General features: G+C 42.0%; 2 protein-coding genes across 2 annotated transcripts in view; both read left to right on the top strand.

Moving 5' to 3' along the window:
• Positions 1 to 24,572, top strand: part of LOC123723896 (uncharacterized) — a 155,206-nt gene that overhangs the window by 118,370 nt on the left and 12,264 nt on the right. The gene's annotated exons all lie outside the window — the stretch shown is intronic.
• On the top strand, positions 521 to 21,251 carry LOC145863673 (uncharacterized). Its single transcript, XM_082968347.1, has 2 exons — positions 521 to 1,143; positions 16,903 to 21,251. The coding sequence occupies exons 1-2, from the start codon at positions 765 to 767 to the stop codon at positions 17,376 to 17,378; spliced, it is 855 nt and encodes a 284-aa protein (XP_082824473.1). The 5' UTR covers positions 521 to 764; the 3' UTR covers positions 17,379 to 21,251.

Genomic DNA, 24,572 nt, shown 5'->3' with positions numbered 1-24,572 from the left:
CGGTACACTGCTTTGAAGTTTACTGCTTAGCGATTTGGACGCAGGCCTCGTAGCTCCGGTATCAAAAGTAACATCCCTTTTGACAACAAGGCAGCAGAGTCTACCGTGCTAATGCGTTCCCACTAGATATCACAACCACACAGTTTATGAAAGCATGAGGTGTGACTGACAAGCTGGAGCTAGATACCGAGCTAGCATACAAACTCTGTAGCACATAGTGCATTGTGGGTAGTTTAGAAGATATCCGGAAATAAGTTAAGAAATATGTAACAACGCAAAAACATAACTGTTTGTCCTTATAGGGAACCAGATTGTGACTACAACTAAGTTACTAAGTCTTTAACCACACTGTGTTGTTACACTGGTGAGTAAAAACTCATGCTTCCTACACTTGAACTTTTTGTCTGAAACTAAAATAAACATTTTATTCAACTGCGTTACCCACTCCAGTCAGCAGATGGCGGTCTGTGAATTTAACGCAATGCTGTTGGTGTGACGTATAATGTAGTGGACGGAACGCTTCTTTCAACAGCACCAACAGTGATTCAGCCTCCTCGGTAGCTTGCTAGACAAAATAGCCGAACCAATAAAGCTCTTTAGACGCTTTAGTGTATATTAGCCACTGTGTTTAAAACCCACTACTGTCGTCTAGTTAGTTATCCGATTTAATTTCATATTTACTGTGTTGTTGTTATTAGTCAGCTAGCGGGCTGGTTAAGTTAGCATTAGCCTAGCTAGCTAACTGTTAGCTAACATTCCCGACCATGAGTTCACTAAGCTACTCTCCTCCTGCTAAAGAAGAGGTCTTCTGGACGGAGAAAGAAGCTCCCGTCAAAGAGGAGGAGGAAAAAGAGGATGTTACAATACAAAAACAAGTAGAGGGTGAGGCTGTTACAGTGAAAGAAGAAGAGAAAGACGTTTCAGTGAAAGAAGAAGAGAAAGACGTTTCAGTGAAAGACGAGGAAGACCCGTTCAGAGTGAAGGAGGAGGAGGATGCAGTTTTTGGAGTGAAAGAGGAGGAGGAGATGACTGTCACATCGAAGAAGGAAGAAGAGGAAGAAACTGGATATCTGGGCCCGGTTTCCCAAGGGCATCATAAGGCGTCCAATGGTTCTAACGATGAACGGGCCCTGATTAACACTCGTAAGTATTGTTTTAAAAACAGAGGCACAAACTCTACACTTGTTAAACTGAGGTGTTAAAGGGGAAATATCCAATAGCTACATCCATATTTGAACTTTTAAATTATTTATTTATAGCCATTGATTCTTGAAGAATATAACACATGTCTCATGAGCTTAGTTCAACTGTTGTACCCCATCAGATCCCCAAATAAGCTTTTTTTACTCCAATGTTTAGAAACAATGTAAATCAACACTGTATAGCCTCAACATGGTTAAAACTGTAATGTTGATATCATGGATGGTCAGTCCTTGCATCCATAGGTCTGTCTATGAATTTGAGAGTAGTTACATTTCTCCAACCCCATAATCATCTTATAACCAAAACAGTGGTGGAATTACAGCTTTGTTATTGTATGAACTGCAGATTGGTTGATTGATTGTGTGGCTTTTTTTAAAGGGGCAACCTAGTTTTAAAACAGAAACAAAATGGCTGCCCAGAGACTTGAGCTGTGTTCGAATACTCATACTAACCATACTATATATTATGCTTATTTGTCATAGTATGGATATAGTTAGTATGCCAAAAGTTCCTGGATGTGGTACTACAGTCGCCAAAATACGAAGTATATATGCAGAGGACACTCTTTCTGTATTTTTAGGGCCCATAATGCAATTCTTCAGGAAATGGGCGGGGCTTCAACTATTTTCAGGTTTGAAAAAAATTGTGGAAAATATGCAGCCAAAGTACGACGAGAGAGTGGATACAAATGAACTGCTTCAACTAATTATGACAAATGTTAAGAGAATGTTGAGCAATGTAACGATATGTTGGCTACGTTATCCTTACAAACCGCATAGCATATCTTTACAGCAGTATGTACCAGTATGTCAGCTACAGTTGAAGTCAGAAGTTTACATACACTTAGGTTAGAGTCATCAAAACTTGTTTTTCAATCACTCCACAAATTGTTTGTTAACAAACTATAGTTTTGACAAGTCGGTTAGGACATCTACTTTGTGCATGACACAAGTAGTTTTTCCAACAATTGTTTACAGATTATTTCACTTATAATTCACTGTATCACAATTCCAGTGGGTCACAAGTTTACATACACTAAGTTGACTGTGCCTTTAAACAGCTTGGAAAATTCCAGAAAATAATGTCATGGCTTTAGAAGCTTCTGATAGGCTTATTGACATCATTTTAGTCAATTGGAGGTGTACCTGTGGATGTATTTCAAGGCCTACCTTCAAACTCAGTGCCTCTTTGCTTGACATCATGGGAAAATCAAAAGAAATCAGCCAAGACCTCAGGAAAAAAATGGTGGACCTTCACAAGTCTGGTTCATGTTCATCTGTACAAACAATAGTACACAAGTATGAACACCATGGGACCACGCAGCCGTCATACCGCTCAGGAAGAGATGAATATACTTTGGTGCGAAAAGTGCAAATAAATCCCAGAACAACAGCAAAGGACCTTGTGAAGATGCTGGAGGAAACGGGTACAAAAGTATCTATGTCCACAGTAAAATGACCCCCCAATATCAACATAACCTGAAAGGCCGCTCAGCAAGGAAGAAGCCACTGCTCCAAAACCGCCATAAAAAAGTCAGACTATGGTTTGCAACTGCACGTGGGGACTTGTACTTTTTGGAGAGATGTCATCTGGTCTGATGAAACAAAAATAGAACTGTTTGGCCATAATGACCATTGTTATGTTTCGAGGAAAAGGGGGAGGCTTGCAAACCGAAGAACACCATCCCAACCGTGAAGCGCGGGGGTGGCAGCATCATGTTGTGGGGGTGCTTTGCTGCAGGAGGGACTGGTGCACTTCACAAATATATATTGAAGCAACATCTCAAGACATCAGTCAGGAGGTTAAAGCTTGGTCGCAAATGGGTCTTCCAAATGGACAATGACCCCAAGCATACTTCCAAAGTTGTGGCAAAATGGCTTAAGGACAACAAAGTCAAAGTCTTGGAGTGGCCATCACAAAGCCCTGACCTCAATCCCATAGAAAATGTGTGGGCAGAACTGAAAAGCGTGTGTGAGCAAGGAGGCCTGCAAAACTGTCTCCGTTACACCAGCTCTGTCAGGAGGAATGGGCCAAAATTCACCCAACTTATTGTGGGAAGCTTGTGGAAGGCTACCAGAAACGTTTGACCCAAGTTAAACCATTTAAAGGCAATGTTACCAAATACTAATTGAGTGTATGTAAACTTCTGACCCACTGGGAATGTGATGAAAGAAATATAAGCTGAAATAAATCATTCTCTCTACTATTATTCTGACATTTCACATTCTTAAAATAAAGTGGTGATCCTAACTGACCTAAGACATGGAATTTTTACTAGGATTAAATGTCAGGAATTGTGAAAAACTGAGTTTAAATGTATTTGGCTAAAGTGTATGTAAACTTCCGACTTCAACTGTAGCTACCTAACGTTAGTTGGCTACTTATACATCAAACTTACCAGTATATTAACTATATTCTAACTAACTACCCAACGTTTATTGACTTGATTATTCACATCATTCTTAGCCAAGGGGTCGTGTGCTTTCTCAGTGGACATTGTTAATTCGGGTGCGTTCCTAAATTCGCTCTGGCTCTCTACTCCGATTTCAGAGCACTCTCGTCTGAGTGTACCGGAGCTTAGAATAACTGAAGAATTTACTAGCGCTCAACACCCGTTGAATATGTCCAGGTGTCAGTAAACGTTAAAAAAAAGCTCAAATTAAATTGTTGCGAGCAGCACAGTTAGTCACCAACGCTCTGGATAACATGAAAACAGCCTAACCAGCTCTGCTAGGGCAAGTAAAATGGTAAGAGTGAGGTTTTTCTCATTTGTGTCTAGCAAGCTATCCAACGGTAGCCAGTTCGCTTAGTCTTTGCTTTACTGTCTTTGTGAGGTCAGAACGCTTGGATCGACCCTACTCCTCAGCCATATAGTATTGGTTTACAAACAGTGGCCTTATACGAGCTCATGTTTTTCTTTCTGATGGGGTAATACAGTTGAATCATTTGAGGCATTTATAAGTTATATTCTTCAAGAATCAATGGCTAGATGGTAAATGGGTCTTTCTGTAACTGCCAGTGAAGATTTCCTGTGGGGGTCAAATTATTAGAGCTGTTGATAAGTCATTGTATAATATTCTGGCAATTATTTTCATGCCATTACATTGAAGGCGAAACATTTGTCTTTTCTTAGCAAGGTGTTGCTAAAATAATGTTAGCCGCTAATGCTAATCGCTAGCTAGCTTGCTAAATGTATTAAGAGTCAAACGTAGCTGGCTAATACTGCCTGGTGCCAGTGCTGGTGTAGGCATAGATAAGATACCGCTGCACAAACATGCTTATCAGAGAGGAATAAGAAGTTTGAATATGTTGGCTAGCTAGCCGGCTACATGAAGTAAGAAAACATGTAATGTAACATCTAATTAGGGTCATCTGGAAACACTGACCAACACTTTGGTTCTTACCATGTCTTCTTCGCTGAGGTTTATTGTCAGACTACACTCATCAGGTGTATTTCTGCCACCTACTGTATGGGGTTGGAAAAAAATACCCCCCCCCCCCCCCCATTTTTTTTTTTTGAAAGAACAAATCATTCTAATTAAAATTATAGAATACAAAATAAACAGTTTGACTAGTGCAATTTCTCACTTGCGCTATAAACACAACTCAGTCCACCTTCTACACTATTAGTGTGTTGGGATCCTTCTCCTGCATGGCTTCACTGCAGACTGTGGGACATCCACTACCTTCTCTCTACTCACTCCTTCAGCTATTTTCACTGCCTGCACATAGGACACCTGCTGGATGGGCCTGATCCTAGCTACTGTGACATCCTTCATCCGTACAGGGCACTCCAGGATCTTGGGAACATGATTCCCATCACAATTACAACAACATGCTTCATCTGACTCTTCAACTACGACATATTTATTCCTTGGACAAACACTTGCCACGTGTCCAAACTTTTACAATTGTAACACCGCAGCGGCTTCTGTACATAGGGTCTCACCGCATATCTCACATACCCAGGTTATACATAAGATGGGAGAATCAGTTCACCAAACGACAGTAAAACCTTCCTGCTATCATTCATTTTATTGACGTGCGTCTACCTGGAATGTTTTCCCTAAACCACCCAGCCTCTATGTCCAACGCAACACCAGAGATGACACTTTTAACCGGTGCCCTACTCTGAAAGTCATAGCCTTCCACATCGTACGTCCACATCTTGTTGAGTCACAGAGCTTCTCCTTTTGTGCTGTTGACACACAATCAGCATCATACCGCTCCTGGTCACTCAAACCGATTCCACTTTACCCAATTCATCCTTCACCATCTTTGAGACCTCTAACGGGTCACCCAAAAAAACATCCTTGCTGATGATTCCCACTCCAACCATAAACTGCTGTTCATTACCAACTTTAGCCCCTTTCACTCCACTGTTCTTCACCATCGTCCACTCAGTCTCAACAACTGTACAGAGTCACTGTTCTTCACCATCGTCCACTCAGTCTCACCAACTGTACAGAGTCACTGTTCTTCACCATCGTCCACTCAGTCTGCACAACTGTACAGAGTCACTGTTCTTCACCATCGTCCACTCAGTCTCACCAACTGTACAGAGTCACTGTTCTTCACCATCGTCCACTCAGTCTGCACAACTGTACAGAGTCACTGTTCTTCACCATCGTCCACTCAGTCTGCACAACTGTACTCACACCAAGAGAATCCCACAATGCTTCCTCCATTGCTCCTCCAGTGATCCCCTGGACTCCCTGCTCTTTGCTGTGAAAGATGAGAGTTTGTGTTCTCGAAGTAGCATCTATATTGTTCTCATTCCAGTACAGTTGCTGCTTCACCAACTTTTTGAATAAAAAAATAGTGAACATTTTGTCCATATTGCCCAGCCCTACCTAGCCTAGATAGACTAAAGAGCCTCCTGACTAACGTTGGCTAGCATGCATAACTTCTGGTGAATGAAGCTTACTTGTGTTCCCCGGGCTTTTAAAAGAGATTTTGTGACAATTAGCTTAGGAACTGTGTGTCACAGCATCACAATGTGAAATGCGATTGGTCGACAGTCTCTTGGACGGGCATTATACGTTTTGACATTTTCTGGAAAAGTTTTTCTTTGGAAACTTTTGTTTACTAGCCTGCCTATTGAATTTGGAATGCACTGTAGTGCTCATCTCTGAAACTCACTTAGATAATTCCTTTGATACAGCAGTAGCAATACAGGAATATAACAACTACAGAAAAGACAGGAATGCCTATGGGGGAGGTGTTGCTGTATACAGTGCATTCGGAAAGTATTCAGACCCCTCTGTCAGGTTGGATGGGGAACATCACTGCACAGCTATTTTCAGGTTTCTCCAGAGATGTTAGATCAGGTTCCAGTCCGGGCTCTGGCTGGGCCACTCAAGGACATAGAGACTTATCCCGAAGCCACTCCTGCGTTGTCTTGGCTGTGTGCTTAAGGTCGTTGTCCTGTTGGACGGTGAACCTTCACCCCAGTCTGAGGTCCTGAGCACTCTGGAGCAGGTCTTTCATCAAGGATCTCTCTGCACTTTGCTCTGTTAATATTTCCCTCGATCTGACTAGTCTCCCAGTCCCTGCTGCTGAAAAACATCCCCACATCATGATACTGCCACCACCATGCTTCACCGTAGGGATGGTGCCAGGTTTCCTCCAGACATGACTCTTGGCAGTCAGGCCAAAGAGTTCAATCTTTGTTTCATCAAGACAGAGAATCTTGTTTCTCATAGTCTTAGAGTCTTAAGGTGCCTTTTGTCAAACTCCAAGCAGGCTATCATGTGCCTTTTACTGAGGAGTGGCTTCTGTCTGGCCACTACCATAAAGGTCTGATTGGTGGAGTGCTGCAGAGATGGTTGTCCTTCTGGAAGGTTCTCCCATCTCCTCAGAGCAACAAAGCCTCCTTCACTCACGCCGCCAAACATACCCTCCTAAAACTGACTATCCTACTGATCCTCGACTTCGGCGATGTCATTTACAAAATAGCTTCCAACACTACTCAGCAAACTGGATGCAGTCTATCACAGTGCCATCCGTTTTGTCACCAAAGCCCCATATACCACCCACCACTGCGACCTGTATGCTCTCGTCGGCTGACCCTCGCTACATATTCGTCGCGAGACCCATTTGCTCCAGGTCATCTATATGTCTTTGCTAGTAAAAGCTCCACCTTATCTCAGCTCACTGGTCACCATAGCAACACCCACCCATAGCACGCGCTCCAGCAGGTATATCTCACTGGTCATCCCCAAAGCCAACACCTCCTTTGGCCGCCTTTCCTTCCAGTTCTCTGCTGCCAGTGACTGGAACGAATTGCAAAAATTGCTGAAGCTGGAGACTTATATTTCCCTCACTAACTTTAAACATCAGCTATCTGAGCAGCTTACCGATCACTGCAGCTGTACATAGCCCATCTGTAAATAGCCCATCCAACTACCTACCATATCCCCATATTGTTTTTATTTATATTTTTGCTCTTTTGCACACCAGTATTTCTACTTGCACATCATCTGCACATCTATCACTCCAGTGTTAATTTGCAAAATTGTAATTACTTCACTACTATGGCCTATTTATTGCCTTACCTCCTTACTCCATTTGAAAACACACTGTATATAGATTTTTCTATTGTTATTGACTATTGTTTATCCCATGTGTTGTTGTTTTTTTGTCGCACTGCCTTGCTTTATCTTGGCCAGGTCGCAGTTGTAAATGAGAACTTGTTCTCAACTAGCCTACCTGGTTAAATAAAGGTGAAATAAAAAAATTTACCAAAGTGCTTCTTCATTCATTACTCTGGTAAAGACAGTTATGCCGTGCTCCATGTTGGATCCAACATCCCTAACAAATTGATGTTTATAATGTGTTATTGTCTGGTTGATTTACAGTAGGGTCTCGTTAGTCTGTTTGCACACAGAGATACTTAGCTCATAATGTGTAGAGAACTGTTCCTTGATGGATAGGCTATTGTACAACACACAGAGCTATTTTCCTTTATTCAGGACATTTAGAATGACAACACATTACTGAGTAGCCTAGTGGGATTATTCACAAAATTATCTGGTGATCAGGTTATGAAATGTCACGACAAAGACATTTTAGTGTCCATGTTTCACCTGAAATATTAAATGATTTAAAGTTCTAGGTCTATGTTGTTGTTGTTGTTAGGTGAAGTTATGGGTCCTACAGTAGGTCTATGTTGTTGTTAGGTGAAGTTATGGGTCCTACAGTAGGTCTATGATATTGCTAGGTGAAGTTATGGGTCCTACAGTAGGTCTATGATATTGTTAGGTGAAGTTATGGGTCCTACAGTAGGTCTATGTTGTTGTTAGGTGAAGTTATGGGTCCTACAGTAGGTCTATGATATTGCTAGGTGAAGTTATGGGTCCTACAGTAGGTCTATGTTGTTGTTAGGTGAAGTTATGGGTCCTACAGTAGGTCTATGATATTGCTAGGTGAAGTTATGGGTCCTACAGTAGGTCTATGTTGTTGTTAGGTGAAGTTATGGGTCCTACAGCAGGTCTATGTTGTTGCTAGGTGAAGTTATGGGCCAACTTGTTAAACACTTAATGTACAAACCCTCAGTTTCAGGCTGATGAGTGAAAGTTTCTCTAGGCTGAGGAGGTATATCCAAGCGAGCCAGAAGTGTGGAGCAAGAAGAAGAAATAGTGTGTGTGTGTGTGTGCGCTATTTTGGGACATAGGAGGAACTGTGAGGCGCTGTGACAGCCGCTTGATATATGATATAGGAGGGAGAGTGGGGTTAAACTCTCGTTGGGGAAAAGGCGACAAAACCAATAGATAACGGATAAGGAAAGCTATATGTAAAAATAGAACATTGATATAATAAAGTATGTTGAACTGATAAAACTGGGAAATACATAGGATACAATAAAAAGCAGTAAACGCATACACATAGTGTGTAGGCAGGAAAGGAAAAACATACGAATAAAATATAAACTACAGAGAGTAGTTAAATAAAGCCAAGTTATTTTATTCTAGCTAAGATAAAACACCCAACCGCGATATAAAGTTATAGCATAGCGCAGTAGAAACACTAGTAAAGAATAAAATACCATAGAGCTGCTGGTTCCCTAGGGGGCCGCAGCCTAGGGAAAAAGGATCAGATTACGATAACTAGGAGAGACAGAGAGGAGCTGGAAAAACCCTGAAAAATAGGAACCAGGACTAAGATAGACAGAATAAAATAGGAACGAAGCAATAAGAAGCAATAAATATAAAAAGAAAAGAATAGACATTAGAAGGGGGAAAAAAAGGATTGAATAAAGTAAAGCTGAGGTATAGATAACCCTCAAAATGAATAGGACGCCAGTAGAAACCTTGGGGGCCAGACACCCCTTAAGTAAAGATGAAATAAAGAAAACGTCTGAAAAATGGGAAAAACGCACCAGAAAATTGAACACTAAGTGGCCTGCAGTGGGGACATTGGATGTCTCTGTGTGTGAGGAAATGGAGATTTTAATAAAGAACTATAAACCAAACGACAAAAGACAGAAAAGAAAGGACAAACGGGAAAGAGAAAATGAAATATTAAAAATGTTTAAAGAAGAAGGAATGGGCCTATTACGAAGCATGAAAACGGCAAGAGAAATGCTGAAGAAAAATTACAAGGAAAATGAGGAAAAGGGGGATTGGGAGAACAAACCCCCACCTTACTCCCATGGACAGTTTCCCATGATAACTGGAAACATGGAAATAAGAGGAACGGTAGAAGTAACGGAGGAAGAGGGGGCCTGCACACCTGGAGCAGTATGCGCACCCTCTCACTCAACACGAAGAGGCCCAACAAAAACAAAGAGACACACAAGAATTGAAGAAGAAGGTTTCAATTGCTATGGTGGATTGATGAAAGCCCTAAAAGCAATGGAAACAGAAATAGGGAAAAAGGAAACATTGAAACAACACACAAAAGAAGGAAGAAAAGAAAAGGACCAGAAGAAAGAGCAACCAAGGAAGCCCTTTTAAACACCAGAGGAATCCCAAATAGGGGACAGTCTTGGTGAAGAATCTGAAGAAGAGGAAGAAAGTGGTAGACTTGGTATAAATCAACTAGAAAGAAGAAGTAAACTATTAACACAACAGATACAAGAGGAGTATGAACGAGCACAGGAAGAATATGTACAAGAGCAAGAAAGACAAGATGAGGCGATAGCTCGCAACCTACAGGAGAGCCTGAGATATGAGCCCACAGAAACAGATCGCAGAGTACTCAGAGAAGGGGCAAAGAAGAAAGCAGGACACTAGTCTAGTTCCGAATAAACAATGTCCAATCCTGATTAAAGGAAATCAAGGACACTACATACCATGGGCTACGCAGGACCTGGAAGGGTTGGTTGCCCGGTTGCCGGACCTCCATTAGGGAGCTGGAAAGTGGATCAGGACCTTTGAAGAATTTACAATGTGGAAATTGCTGGCGGTAGGCGACATAAGGGCATTGTTGGCATGGGTAACGAGCGTGCAGAGAATGGGAGAAATCATGCAGGAGGGAGGAATCAACGGCACAGAGTGGGAAGTGTCAAGGGATGGACTGATGTTTGACAGGTATAGGCCTGCCGTCTGGAGGGCCCTAAGGGCAGCATACCCAACAAAAGTGGACCCCAAGGCACTAAGGGGAGAGGCCATTGGAGCTACAGAAAACCCGGCTGCATACCTGCATGGACAATTGAAAAGATGGAGAATGGAAACAGAGCAGGACCCGGAGGAAAATGAACTGATGACAACAATGTTCCAGACCTCAGTGGTGGAAGCCATGCCCCAGCCAGTAAGGAACCAACTGGAGGACGTAGTGGGACTTACTTCAAAACCTTACAAAGAATTTCTGTGACTATGTAATTCACGCTGTGGAGAAACATAGAAAGGAAGAGCAGAAACAAGCTGAACAAGGAAAGGAAATCCAGAGAAGGTTGGCCCAGTTGCAGCTGGAAGAACTGACCAAGGGAAAGAAGAAAATCCAGGCCTCGGTAACCACTCCTGTGCCCGAGATAGGAACAATGGCTGCTGTTTCCCCAGGAGGGCCGCAACCGTTAACCCCCGGCCGGACCCAAGTGCCTGCCCCATTGCCAGTAGCAAATGTGTATGCACAGCCCCCGAATTGGAATGGTGGGAATAGACAACAGAAAAACATACAGGTGGATCAAGGGAGAGGGCCCAGGACCCCGCGGGGGCCGCCTGGTGTGTGTTGGGGTTGCTACCAACCAGGACACACCAGACGTGAATGTCCCGCAAACCCGTGGCAGGATCGGACTGGGGATAACACCTACAATAGGCGTCCACCAACAAACAACAGCTCCGGTGGCTGGCGGCCACCTGCTGGTGGAAACCAGAATGGCTGGGGCCCTACTGGGGGATGGCAGGGCAGCCAAAACCCACCCCCGGGCCCTGTGAACCCATGGTCAGGACCCAATCAGACGTACTAGGGGTGCCCAGAGAATCCTAAAGGGGAGGGTCAGTTCCCAATTCTAACCACAAGAGCTGACCAAGAACCTGTGTTGCAGGTTCAAATAGAGAATAAAGACATACCCATGATGATAGATACTGGAGCCACTTACACATGTGTGAGTTCAAATTATGCCTCTCATCTCCCCATGTCTGGTAAATATGCCAAAACAATAGGATTCTCGGGAAATACGCAGCTAATTCCAATGACCGCTCCAGTTCATCTTACTGCCAATGGTAAGTCAGCCACAATCCCAATACTGGTATCAGATCAAACACCGGTTAATCTTTTAGGAAGAGATGCCCTATGCAAAATGGGTATACAAATTAAATGTTCCCCCGACGGGGTGATAATAGAAAAAATAGGACTACAATCACCAGTGGTAAGCACAGGAGTCATGGCCAACGTATATTGGTTAGGAGGAATTGAGACAGATGTAGACAGAACAGCGAGGAGATGGGGTAAATTTATTCAGGCCCAAATACCTAAAGCCGTTAGAGCAAAATCTGAATATCACTGCACAATGCAATTTGACCCTCATTAGGACCCATTATTAGAACAGCTCTGGGTTATGGGGGCAAATGGTAGGAAAGCACCAATTATGTCCCAATATATAATCATTGGAGAACAGGGAGCAGCCATGGATGTGATGGACGAAGATGGATCTGAATTTGTACAAAAAATGGTTCAATGTTTCTGACTCTATCCCTCACATCACATTGCTGGTGAATCAATGTTTCACATCAAAAGATCTAGGACCCATGATGAGGAAAGCTAAAAAGACAATATGGGACAAAACAGACAATCCATTGATCTTCCATTCCGAAGATAAAGCATTTATCAAGATAGTAACCACTACAATGATGATTGGCGATCCTAGGGAGATAGAGGTCAGTGCAGGCCAACAAGTAGTGTTAGGTGAAGGGATAGGGCTACTTAGTGAGCTTAGAGAAGAAATGGGAAAAAACCATACCATCAGAAGTATGGTCACAACATGACACCGACGTGGGGCTTGTCAAATCAGCAAGTCCGATCAACATAAAAGTAAAACCAGACGCCAAACTCCCCTGGAAAGCCCAGTATCCTATGAAGCCTGAAGCTGAAGAAGGAATAAATTCAACAATTGAAGGATTGATCAAGACAGGAGTATTGATTGAGATGCCAAGTGTTTGCAATACACCTTTGCTACCTGTGCTTAAAGCCGATGGTAAAAAATGGAGATTGGTACATGACTTAAGGGCTATTAATGATATAGCACAAGATTGTCCAGCGGAAGTTCCCAATCCTCACACGCTGTTGACTAACGTTCCCCCAGATGCCAAATACTTCACCGTGATTGATCTATGTGGAGCATTTTTTAGTGTCCCCCTGGCGGAGGAATGTAGGTACTTGTTTGCATTTAGGTACAGAGGAAAAAGTCTGTCTTACTCTCGTCTCCCCCAAGGATTTAAAAATAGCCCGCACTTGTTCAATCAAATATTGAGAGCAGATCTAGAAGAATTAATGCTTGACGGCACTCTGATCCAATATGTAGATGACCTGTTAATCTGTGCCTCCACAGTAGAACAGTGCCACTCAGACTCACTAAAAGTACTGCAGCGGTTAGCAGACGGAGGACACAAGGTCTCTAAAACAAAATTACAGTACTGTCAACCCCAGGTTGAGTACTTAGGCAGAACAATAGCCCATGGAACCAAAGCCATAGCTCCAGGACAGCTAGAGGGAATTAGAAAAGCACCATTACCACAAACGGTAGCGCAAATGATGACCTTTTTAGGAATGACAGGACTTAACCTGACTGGACAAAGGAGTATGTAGTCAAGACAGCTCCTCTGAGAGAAATAATGAAGGAAGCAGGACAGCTTAATCTAAGAGCACCGCTGGAGTGGAACGCGGATGCTGTAGTTGCGTTTGAAACACTTAACCTCTATGGGCTAGGTGGGACGCTAGCGTCCCCCCCGTGGTGCACTCCATCAACAGCAGGTGCATTTCAAGAGCGGCAAATTTGAATCCAAATAAATGTCAAAATTCAAATTTTTCAAACATACAACTATTTTACACCCTTTGAAAGATAAACATCTCCTTAATCTAACCACGTTTTACGATTTCAAAAAGGTTTTACGGCGAAAGCATAAATTTAGAGTATGTTAGGACAGTACATTTACAAGAGTTGTGTGTAATGTTTTGTCAATTCAAAGACAGGGTCACCAAAACCATAAAACCAGCTAAAATGATGCACTAACCTTTTACAATCTCCATCAGATGACACTCCTAGGACATTATGTTAGACAATGCATGCATTTTTAGTTCTATCAAGTTCATATTTATATCCAAAAACAGCGTTTTACTATGGCATTGATGTTGAGGAAATCGTTTCCCTCCAATAACCGGCAGTCAAGTCAACACCACAAATTAAATAATTAAAATTAGAAAACATTGGTAAAATATTATATTGTCATTTAAAGAATTATAGATTTACATCTCTTGAACGCAATCAACTTGCCAGATTTAAAAATAACCTTACTGGGAAATCACACTTTGCAATAATCTGAGCACTGCGCCCAGAAAAATACGCGTTGCGATACAGACTAGACGTCATGTTGGGGAGATCTAAAATCGAAAATACTATGTAAATAATCCATTACCTTTGATTCTCTTCATCAGATGTCACTTCCAGGTATCACAGGTCCATAACGAATGTAGTTTTGTTCAAAAAAGCTCATAATTTATGTCCAAAAATCTCCGTCTTGTTAGCACATGATCTAAGCCAGCCGGACTTCTCGTCATGAACGAGGGGAAAAAATATATTTACGTTCGTTCAAACATGTCAAACGTTGTATAGCATAAATCATTAGGGCCTTTTTTAACCAGAACATGAATAATATTCAAGGTGGACGAATGCATACTCTTTTATAACGTATTGGAACGAGGGTACCCAACATGAACTCGCGCGCCAGGTGTCTAATGGGCCATCATCGTTCCATGGCTCTTGTTCGGTCAGATCTCCCTCCAGAAGACTCAAAACACTTTGTAAAGGCTGGTGACATCTAGTGGAAGCAATAGGAAGTGCCAAAATATTCCTCAGCCCCTGTGTTTTTCAATGGGATAGGTTTAAAGGTAATACAACACATCAGGTATCCACTTCCTGTCAGAAAATGTCTCAGGGTTTTGCCTGCCAAATGAGTTCTGTTATACTCACAGACACCATTCAAACAGTTTTAGAAACTTTAGAGTGTTTTCTATCCATATATAATAAGTATATGCATATTCTAGTTACTGGGTAGGATTAGTAACCAGATTAAATCGGGTACATTTTTTTATCCAGCCGTGCAAATACTGCCCCCTAGCCCTAACAGGTTAAAAAAGAGATGCAGACAGCACCGGCCCTAGCGGCCCCCGACTACACTAAACCATTTTTGTTATACATAGCAAATAGGTGTGACAACTATGCGGCTGCTATTCTCATGCAGGAAACATGTAGTGGTAGGAAGAAACAGCCTATTGCGTGCTACAGTACTAAATTAGATCCAGTAGCCCAAGGCTACCCACCCTGTTATCAGGGATTGGCAGCCTTGCATTAAAGATTTGCCTATCCACAGGGCTTAACCTGTTATGGCTAGGGGGCAGTATTTTCACGGCTGGATAAAAAACGTACCCGATTTAATCTGGTTACTACTCCTGCCCAGTAACTAGAATATGCATATAATTATTGGCTTTGGATAGAAAACACTCCAAAGTTTCTAAAACTGTTTGAATGATGTCTATGAGTATAACAGAACTCAAATGGCAGGTCAAAACCTAAAATTCCTTTACAGGAAGTGGCCTGTCTGACCATTTCTTGAACTTCTTTGCCATCTCTATCTTTTACAAAGGATCTTTGCTCTAACGTGACACTTCCATGGGCGCTCAGAGCCCGGGAAAAACCTGAATGTCGTCATCCCAGCCCCAGGCTGAAACACATTATCGCCTTTCTCAAGTGGCCGATCAAGGGACTGTGGGCTTAGGCACGTGCCCTGGCCGCCCCCGTCTTTGTGATTTTTCCTCTGTTTGCCGAAAAGGAGATTCCCGGTCGGAATATTATCGCTTTTTTTACGAGATAAATTGCATAAAAATTGATTTTAAACAGCGGTTGACATGCTTCGAAGTACGGTAATGGAATATTTAGAATTTTTTTGTCACGAATTGCGCCATGCGCGCGACCCTGATTTACCATTTCGGATAGTGTCTGGGACGCACGAACAAAACGCCGCTATTCGGATATAACGATGGATTATTTTGGACCAAACCAACATTTGTTATTGAAGTAGCAGTCCTGGGAGTGCATTCTGACGAAGACAACAAAAGGTAATCAAACTTTTATAATAGTAAATCTGATTTTGGTGAAGGCTAAACTTGCCGGGTGTCTAAATAGCTAGCCCGTGATGGCTGGGCTATGTACTTAGAATATTGCAAAATGTGCTTTCACCAAAAAGCTATTTTAAAATCGGACATATCGAGTGCATAGAGTTCTGTATCTATAATTCTTAAAATAATTGTTATGCTTTTTGTGAACGTTTATCGTGAGTAATTTAGTAAATTGTTAGCAAATTCCCCGGAAGTTTGCGGGGGGTATGCTAGTTCTGAACATCACATGCTAATGTAAAAAGCTGTTTTTTGATATAAATATGAACTTGATTGAACAAAACATGCATGTATTGTATAACATAATGTCCTAGGTGTGTCATCTGATGAAGATCATCAAAGGTTAGTGCTGCATTTAGCTGTGGTTTTGTTTTTTGTGACATTATATGCTAGCTTGAAAAATGGGTGTCTGATTATTTCTGGCTGGGTACTCTGCTGACATAATCTAATGTTTTGCTTTCGCTGTAAAGCCTTTTTGAAATCGGACAGTGTGGTTAGATAAAGGAGAGTCTTGTCTTTAAAATGCTGTGAAATAGTCATATGTTTGAAAAATTGAAGTTTTTGTATTTTTGAGGAATTTGTAATTCGCGCCACGCTTATCATTGGATATTGGAGCAGGTGTTCCGCTAGCGGAACGTCTAGATGTAAGAGGTTAACTGGGTAGATGCTTTGCTGCTTGCACTAATGAGCAGTCGCATGGAAACTAACAGAAACACGCACTTGTCACCGCATGAAATGCTTACGGGTCGACCCATGCCTGTGCCATCACTAGGGGGACTGTACAAAGGTCCCTCTTTAGACATACTAGAAACAGAACTAAAATCATATGTAAAGCACCTAACCAAGATACATGAAGTTATATATTCACAGGAGAAAAAGAAGGAACCGGAGTAGAGACCAGAGGGGCCACGCCAGGTAATACCAGGGGACCTGGTCTACATTCGGTGTTCCGGAGAAAGTGGGATCAACCAAGGAGAGAAGGACCCTACGAGGTGGCCGAAGCAACATCAACAGCCGTCCAGGTGAAAGGAAGCAAGACGTGGTATCATCTCAACCACTGCACCAGAGTCCCAACAGAAAGGAAGAAACAACCGGATAGAAAAGAGGATGCTGATACACCAAACGGGGGCGCGACAGGAGAAGAAGCAGCGGAAGAAATTGTGGCTCCAAAAGGAAGCCAGGAAGCTAACAGGCCAAGTGGAAGCCAAGAAACAACTGATACACCACCAACTGCTCTCAGAAGAAGTAAACGAAGAAACAGGGCGGGAGAAGAAACCTGCCAACCAACAATATTCAAACCTGTGGGACCAGAGACTCCAAGGGGAGGGGGGGAACGATATGCCTGACACTCCTGGTGATATGCCTGCTGTGGCAGATATCTATGGCGAAGGCCCAATACAATGGGACCCAGAAGTACACCCCAGAGAATGGGAACAATTCTTCCCTGGAATTAATGACTACCCAGATGGGGAGCCAGGTGGGTCAGAGGAGGGAGATCCACAAGCTAAAGAAGGAAATACCCCTACAGGAGCCACTGAAGAAGGAAATATCCCAACAGAAGCTACTGAAGGAGAGACGAGCCCAACAGGAGCTGCCGAAGGAGAAACTACTCAAACAGCAGGAGGAGAAACTTCCCAATGGAGAAAAGAGGGAGACGTTCGAAGGGCAAGGGACTTTTCCCACAATTGACTTCTCGACACTCACCGGTCCCCTTGATGAACAATTGAATAGGAAAAAAAGAGAGGAACCTGCCGAACAACCGGGTAGGACAAACAAGGTTAGCATTCCAGTCCCACCTCAGATCATAACGGAAACAGGAGAACAAAGATCGGTCACGATATACAGGGTAAAACCCCTACCTGATGTCGCGTACTGTGGATGGACTCATCATCAGACGAAGGGAGAAGTGATTTGGGATCCGAAAGGATGTGACTTAACAATAACCAAAGAAGAAAATGAATGGGTGCTCAGCATAAATAACATTGAACCCGTTGAAGGAGAAGAATTTATAGTTGAACTGGCACGTACAGGACTGACTGAAGGGAGCAGTTCAACCACCATGAAAATCGAATTCACACCGGCACCCAATCTAGAGGTGCTTACAACGACTAGAACCACGACGACTGTGGCAGCTGCTGTACACACCACAGTGGTCACCACCAGAGTACCAACTACTACTCTGGGTGAAAAATCCACTATACCTACAACAAAACCAAAAGCATCAGAAACAGCAGGGTTCTTTACTGACATTTGGAACTTGTTGACAAAACCCAACAGTCCACCTCAAGAGGACGACGCGGATGAAACAGCAAGTATGTTAGAACCAGAACCGCTCAAGGACAAAACATTGGAAGAAGCGGTAAAGAATGATTGGTATAAATGGGCTAGGTATACGGCGGACAGACATAGAATGGACGATTGTATCTTGTGCAGCAAATCACCCTTGTCTGAAGTGTTAATAGTACCTGAACATGCATCATTTGACAGTTGTGCTAATTGGAAAAATGCAAATTGTAAACCGGGAAAGTACCATATTCCTTTGTGACATTGAATGCAGAATGGCCTTGGGTAGTACTAGGGGTAAAACTATGTTAAATGAGACTGTACTGGCTAATAAGGAATGTGCTGCATACAACATTAAAACTGATTTAACTAGACCTCAGATAGAAAAAAGTACTGTGGTTAAGGGAAAATATGAATGTTTCTATAACTATGGTATTGGTGGGATTAACGTAGGAAACACAACTGTTAAATGTGACACTATCTGGGTGTTAGAGATTGCGGGGATTCGCAAATTTGATGAGAAAGGATTAACTACCAATAGGAGGGGTTCGTGTGGCCACATCACTCAGGTTGCACCGTCTCTTACTATGTTAAAAACCCAAGATAGAGGTATTGCTGATAGCTTTTGGATGTGTGGGAAAAACAAACTTCTGAATGTTCTTCCTGAAGAATGGACTGGATTATGTGCTTTAGTCAGAGCAGTCCAACAGGTTACCATCATCAAAACACCACAGGAGGAGCATGTTAAAACAAGAACTAGGAGGGAGTATGAATCAGATCCTAGAGTGTACCTTGATTCAATTGGACAACCCAGAGGTGTGCCCAACGAGTTTAAGGCCAGAGATGAGATTAAATCTGGATTTGAATCTATATTTTTGTGGGTAACACCCAATAAGAATTTAGAGTGGATTAATTATATATACTATAACCAACAAAGATGTATTAATTATACTGACTCTGCCTTGACAGCCTTAGGAGAACAGGTAAAGGCCACAAGCCAGATGACATGGCAGAATAGGGAAGCTCTCAACTGGCTATTGGCAGAAAAGGGGGGAGTTTGTGTAATGTATGGAGATGCTTGTTGTACTTTTATTCCCAACAACACTGCACCTAATGGAACATTTTCCCTAGCTATGAATAAACTTAAAGGGTTAAGAGCAGAAGTAAAGGCGAATGCGGGGTTTGATTCTCATGCCTGGGATTGGTTGGACCTGGCTTTGGGAAAATGGGGTGCTATGTTTACTAGGCTGGCCATTATGATGGGTGGAGGTCTAGTAGCATTGGGCATTGTATTTTGCTGTGTGGTGCCTTTGGTTAAATCACTTGTGGTCAAAACCACTGTTAAAAACAGATGGCAGTACATGGAGCAGACCCTAGACATAAGAGGGGGTCAAGAAAGAAGTTTAAGGAACATATACTGGATCCACCTCTCATAATCAATCCTGTCCCTGGTAACCCTGGACATTATACGGACAAGTATGGAAAACCTTGCAATGCTGTTGGAGGACCCCTTGATTGCCCTTTTGGTAATCCTAACTGTCGTCATGGGGTAATTCTTGGGGGAGGTTATGAGTGCCATGATTGGCGTCCTGGTGGGTTTCCTGTGTATGCCAAAGACCCCGATTCGGATGAGATAGTGCTTGTCCATGTACACAAAAAATGTCTGCAACCCAGGCGTTGCAAGTGGTGCTCCCAAGAGGACAATGATGGACATTACCATCATCCTGAACCCTTATTCTGTGCAATGTGTCAAAGAGAGGATTGCCCTATATGTGGAAATAAGGAATGTGCCCCTATGACGTAAATTCTGGTATGACTTTGAACAAACCTTAAGTGTATGTCGTATTTTATGTTTGTTTTATGGTTTTCATACATATATAAATGTATGCATTTTCTTTAAAATTTAAGCCAGTTTTGCCTTCCTAAAATGAGGATCATTTATTACACGCTAGGTAACAGAAGGTATTCCGGTTACAAGTGTCTACGGACCATGCCCTTAATCTTCTAGCAGTAATGAGTGATGTATGCTTAATTTCTGTTAGAAAGGGGTCCGCGAGGAAGACTCGTGTTAGTGTCTCAATTTGGAATGTTGTCTGTAACTTTTATTTTTGCTCACTCAGGCCTTGTTCAGATTCATAGTAAGAATATTAACTTTAATTAGGTCTATTATGTTTATTATTCTTTTAAATTCTTGTTATATTCTATACTCTACATAACTGAGATAACCTCAGGCAAGGCTATGTACTACATGCTCATGCTTCTTCATAGTATACTAATTTGTTATGTGTATCCTCATTTACTATTTTAAGCCTGACTGGATCTTTTACTCCTACCCATGTTATTGGATTGGAGATGTTTGGTCCAGTATATGATTGTTTTATCTGTTCACATTTCGTTCAACACACTTACTATTCTATGTATCTATTATTTTGCTTCCATCCTTATTGTCTCTAGTTTAATCAGGTTTGATGTGGGACTAATTAGTCCCAGAGGAGGGATTTATGTGGGAGACTGCTGAGGGAAAGAAATATAAATACATTAGCTAGCGAAAGAGGAGACTGGCAGCTGACCCTGAGTGGAGATAACAGGTGGCCATACATCCCCAAGTAGGAACCACGCAACGGCCAGGCAAGCTGAATGTATGGCCATGACTAAATATATGCCAAGCGTAAGCATGCAAAGCATGCCTTATTTTCATATCCATATGAGGAGAATCTAGCCACCAAAATGTTAGAGCTAAAAGCAGATGAGGGCGTTATCCATTGGGTTGAAAGAAAATGGTGGCAGAACGCATGGTTTTACTTCATTTACATAAAGGGTGGACCTATGTATTGTATGTGCATAAAAGCAGAGCCGGGGCCTAAGGAAGGGAGTCGTTGTTCCGCGGACCGGCTCGGCTTTACTGCTCTGTATTAAAGTCTGTATTAAATTTACAAGTTCTTGTAAGAAGTGTTATTCTTAAGACAATTTTCCACCACACTAGCAGGCTGGTTAAGTTAGCATTAGCCTAGCTAACTTCTCCGACCATGCGGTCACTGAGCTACTCTCCTACTAAAGAAGATGAGGACATCACAGTGAAACAATATGTAGAGGGTGAGGCCGTTACTGTGAAAGAAGAAAAAGACGCGTTCAGAGTGAAAGAGGAGGAGGATGTCACAGTAAAACAAGAAGTAGAGGGTGAGGCCGTTACTGTGAAAGAAGAAAAAGACTCGTTCAGAGTGAAAGAGGAGGAGGATGCAGTTTATGGAGTGAAAGATGAGGAGGAGATGACTGTTATGTCGATAAAGGAGGAGGAAGAAACTGAATTTCTGGGCCCGGTTTTCCAAACGCAACTTAAGGCATCCAATGGTTCTAACGGTGAACTTAGCCATAAGATGGTTTTGAGAAACCGTTCCCCGATTAACACTAGTAAGTACTGTCTTAACAGAGGCACAAACTCTGCAGTTGTTGAACTGATGTTTGGTGTTAAAGGGGAAATATACAATCTCTACATCCATATTTGGACTTTTAAATTATTTATATATAGCCATTGATTCTTGAAGAATATAACACATGCCTCATGAGCTTAGTTTACCCCATCAGATCCCCAAATAAGCTTTTTTTTACTCCAACATCTAGAAACAATGTAAATCAACACTGTACAGCCTCAACATGGTTAAAACTGTAATGTTGATATCATGGATGGTCAGTCATTGCATCCATAGGTCTGTCTATGCATTTGAAAGTAGTTACATTTCTCCAAACCCATCATCTTATTACCAAAACAGTGTTTGAACCGCAGATTGGTTGAGTGATTGCTGTGTGAGTTTTTTTAAACAGCAACAAAATGGCTGCCTAGAGACTTGGTTTGGTAAACAGCTGAGGGATGGGGGAAGGAGAAATGTAATCACTCTCAAATTGAAAGAGAAAGCTATTGTAGCAACCTTCAGGCTATCCCCTGAATTCACTACACTATGAATACAAAGACTGGCTGTCCATGATGTCATAATGATAGTTTAACCAGGTTTCTAGGCTAAATAGTATATTCTAGAATTCATCCATGATGTCATAATGATAGTTTAACCCGGTTTCTAGGCTTTATAGTATATTCTAGAATTCATCCATGATGTCATAATGATAGTTTAACCAGGTTTCTAGACTATATAGTATATTCTAGAATTACCAGTGTAGATTTCCTGTGGGGGTGAAATTATTACAGCTGTTGATAAGTCATTGTATAATATTCAGCCAATTTTTTCATGCCATTACATAAAAGGCGAAACATTCCTAGATTCAATTACATTCATGAATTGGTTTGAAACCTTTGTTTTAAACCCTTCTCAAAGTTGGTGCCTTGACGGATTTGTGAAAAACGGTTTGTCAAAAAACACTTATTTATATGTTACCTTTATTTAACCTGTCTGGGCAACGTGGGACATTTGCGTCCCACCCTAGTCAACAGCCAGTGGAATCGTGTCGCGCGAAATACAAATACCTCATAAATGCTATCACTTCAATTTCTCAAATATATGACTACTTTACACCATTTTATAGATACAACTCTCCTGAATCGAACCACGTTGTCCGATTTCAAAAAGGCTTTACAGCAAAAGCAAAACAGATTATGTTAGGAGAGTACCCTGCCAAAAATAATCACACTGCCATTTTCAAAGCAACTAGCATGCATCACAAATACCCCAAAACACAGCTAAATGCAGCGCTAACCTTTGACAATCTTCATCAGATGACACTCCTAGGACATCATGTTACACAATATATGCATATTTTGTTCGATAAAGTTCATATTTATATATAAAAACAGCATTTTACATCGGCGCATGACGTTCAGAAAATATTTTCCCTCAAATGCTTCCGGTGAATCAAATATAATATTGTCATTCAAAGAATTATAGATTAACATCTCGTGAATGCAACCGCATTGCCAGATTTAAAAATAACTTTACTGGGAAATCACACTTTGCAATAAACGAGGTGCTATGCTCAGAGAAATAGGCTAGGCGATACAGGTTAGCGCCATCTTGGACTCATCTAAAATCAAATATACTATTGTAAATATTCACTTACCTTTGATTATCTTCATCAGAAGGCACTTCCAGAAATCCCAGGTCCATAACAAATGTAGTTTTGTTCGAAAAAGTTGATAATTTATGTCCCAATAGCTCCTTCTTGTTAGCGCGTTCCGAAGGCTACTCATAATTTACGAAGCGCGCGGGACTTGTCCTCACGAATGTGCAAAAAAAAATGTATTTACGTTCGTTCAAACATGTCAAACGTTGTATAACATAAATCTTTAGGGCCTTTTTCAATCAGAACTTCAAAAATATTCAAGGCGGACGATTGCATTGTCTTACTAAACGTTTCGGAGCGAGAGAGTACCCACGGGCACGCGCATCATAGTAGTAATGGCCCTCCCTCTATGACAAAATTTCCAGGCCTCTCGTTCGGTCAGTTTTTACCGGAGAAGACTCAAACCACTTTGTAAAGACTGTTGACATCTAGTGGAAGCCTTAGGAAGTGCTAAATGAATCCTAACTCACGGTGTGTTTCATAGGCAAAGGGTTGAAAGTGATTCCACAAATCAGATTTCCACTTCCTGTTAGGGTTTGTCTCAGGGTTTTGACTGCCATATGAGTTCTGTTATACTCACAGACACCATTCAAACAGTTTTAGAAACTTCTGTGTTTTCTATCCAAATCTACTAATTATCTGCATATTCTTGTTTGTGGGTAAGAGTAGTAACCAGTTTAAATCGGGTACGTTTTTTATCCGGCCGTGAAAATACTGCCCCCTATCCCCAACAAGTTAACTGGGCAAGTCAGTTAAGAACAAATTCTTATTTCCAATGATGGCCTACCCCGGACAACGCTGGGCCAATTGTGCACCACCCTATGGGACTCCCAATCACGGCCGGTTGTGATACAGCCTGTAGTGACGCCTCAAGCACTGAGATGCAGTGTCTTAGACCGCTGTGCCACTCGGGAGCCCCAAAATCATGTTCTAGTGTTGTCCCCAACTAAAATATCTCTTGGTCAACCAAGAGTAATCTGTTCTTTCTACCAATCGCTCCATGTGTTTTAATAAAATCAACTATATGTACGTAACTTGTCTGATGCTGTAAGCATGCTGTTTGATTAAATAATTACAGATACACAAGTTACTCGAGGGAGCCAGTCACCAATTTAACCAAGAAAAACTCTTCCCTCCTCCTCCCCCCGCTGCTGCTGGACTTCGTAAATTCTGCCGTTTTGCTCCTGAAG

This window comes from Salmo salar, chromosome 02, assembly GCF_965601325.2.
Source record: "Salmo salar chromosome 02, fSalSal1, whole genome shotgun sequence".
Classification (NCBI taxonomy): Eukaryota; Metazoa; Chordata; class Actinopteri; order Salmoniformes; family Salmonidae; genus Salmo; species Salmo salar.
The sequence above is the reverse complement of the archived record's forward strand: the minus strand, read 5'-3'. Positions and strand labels throughout refer to the sequence as shown.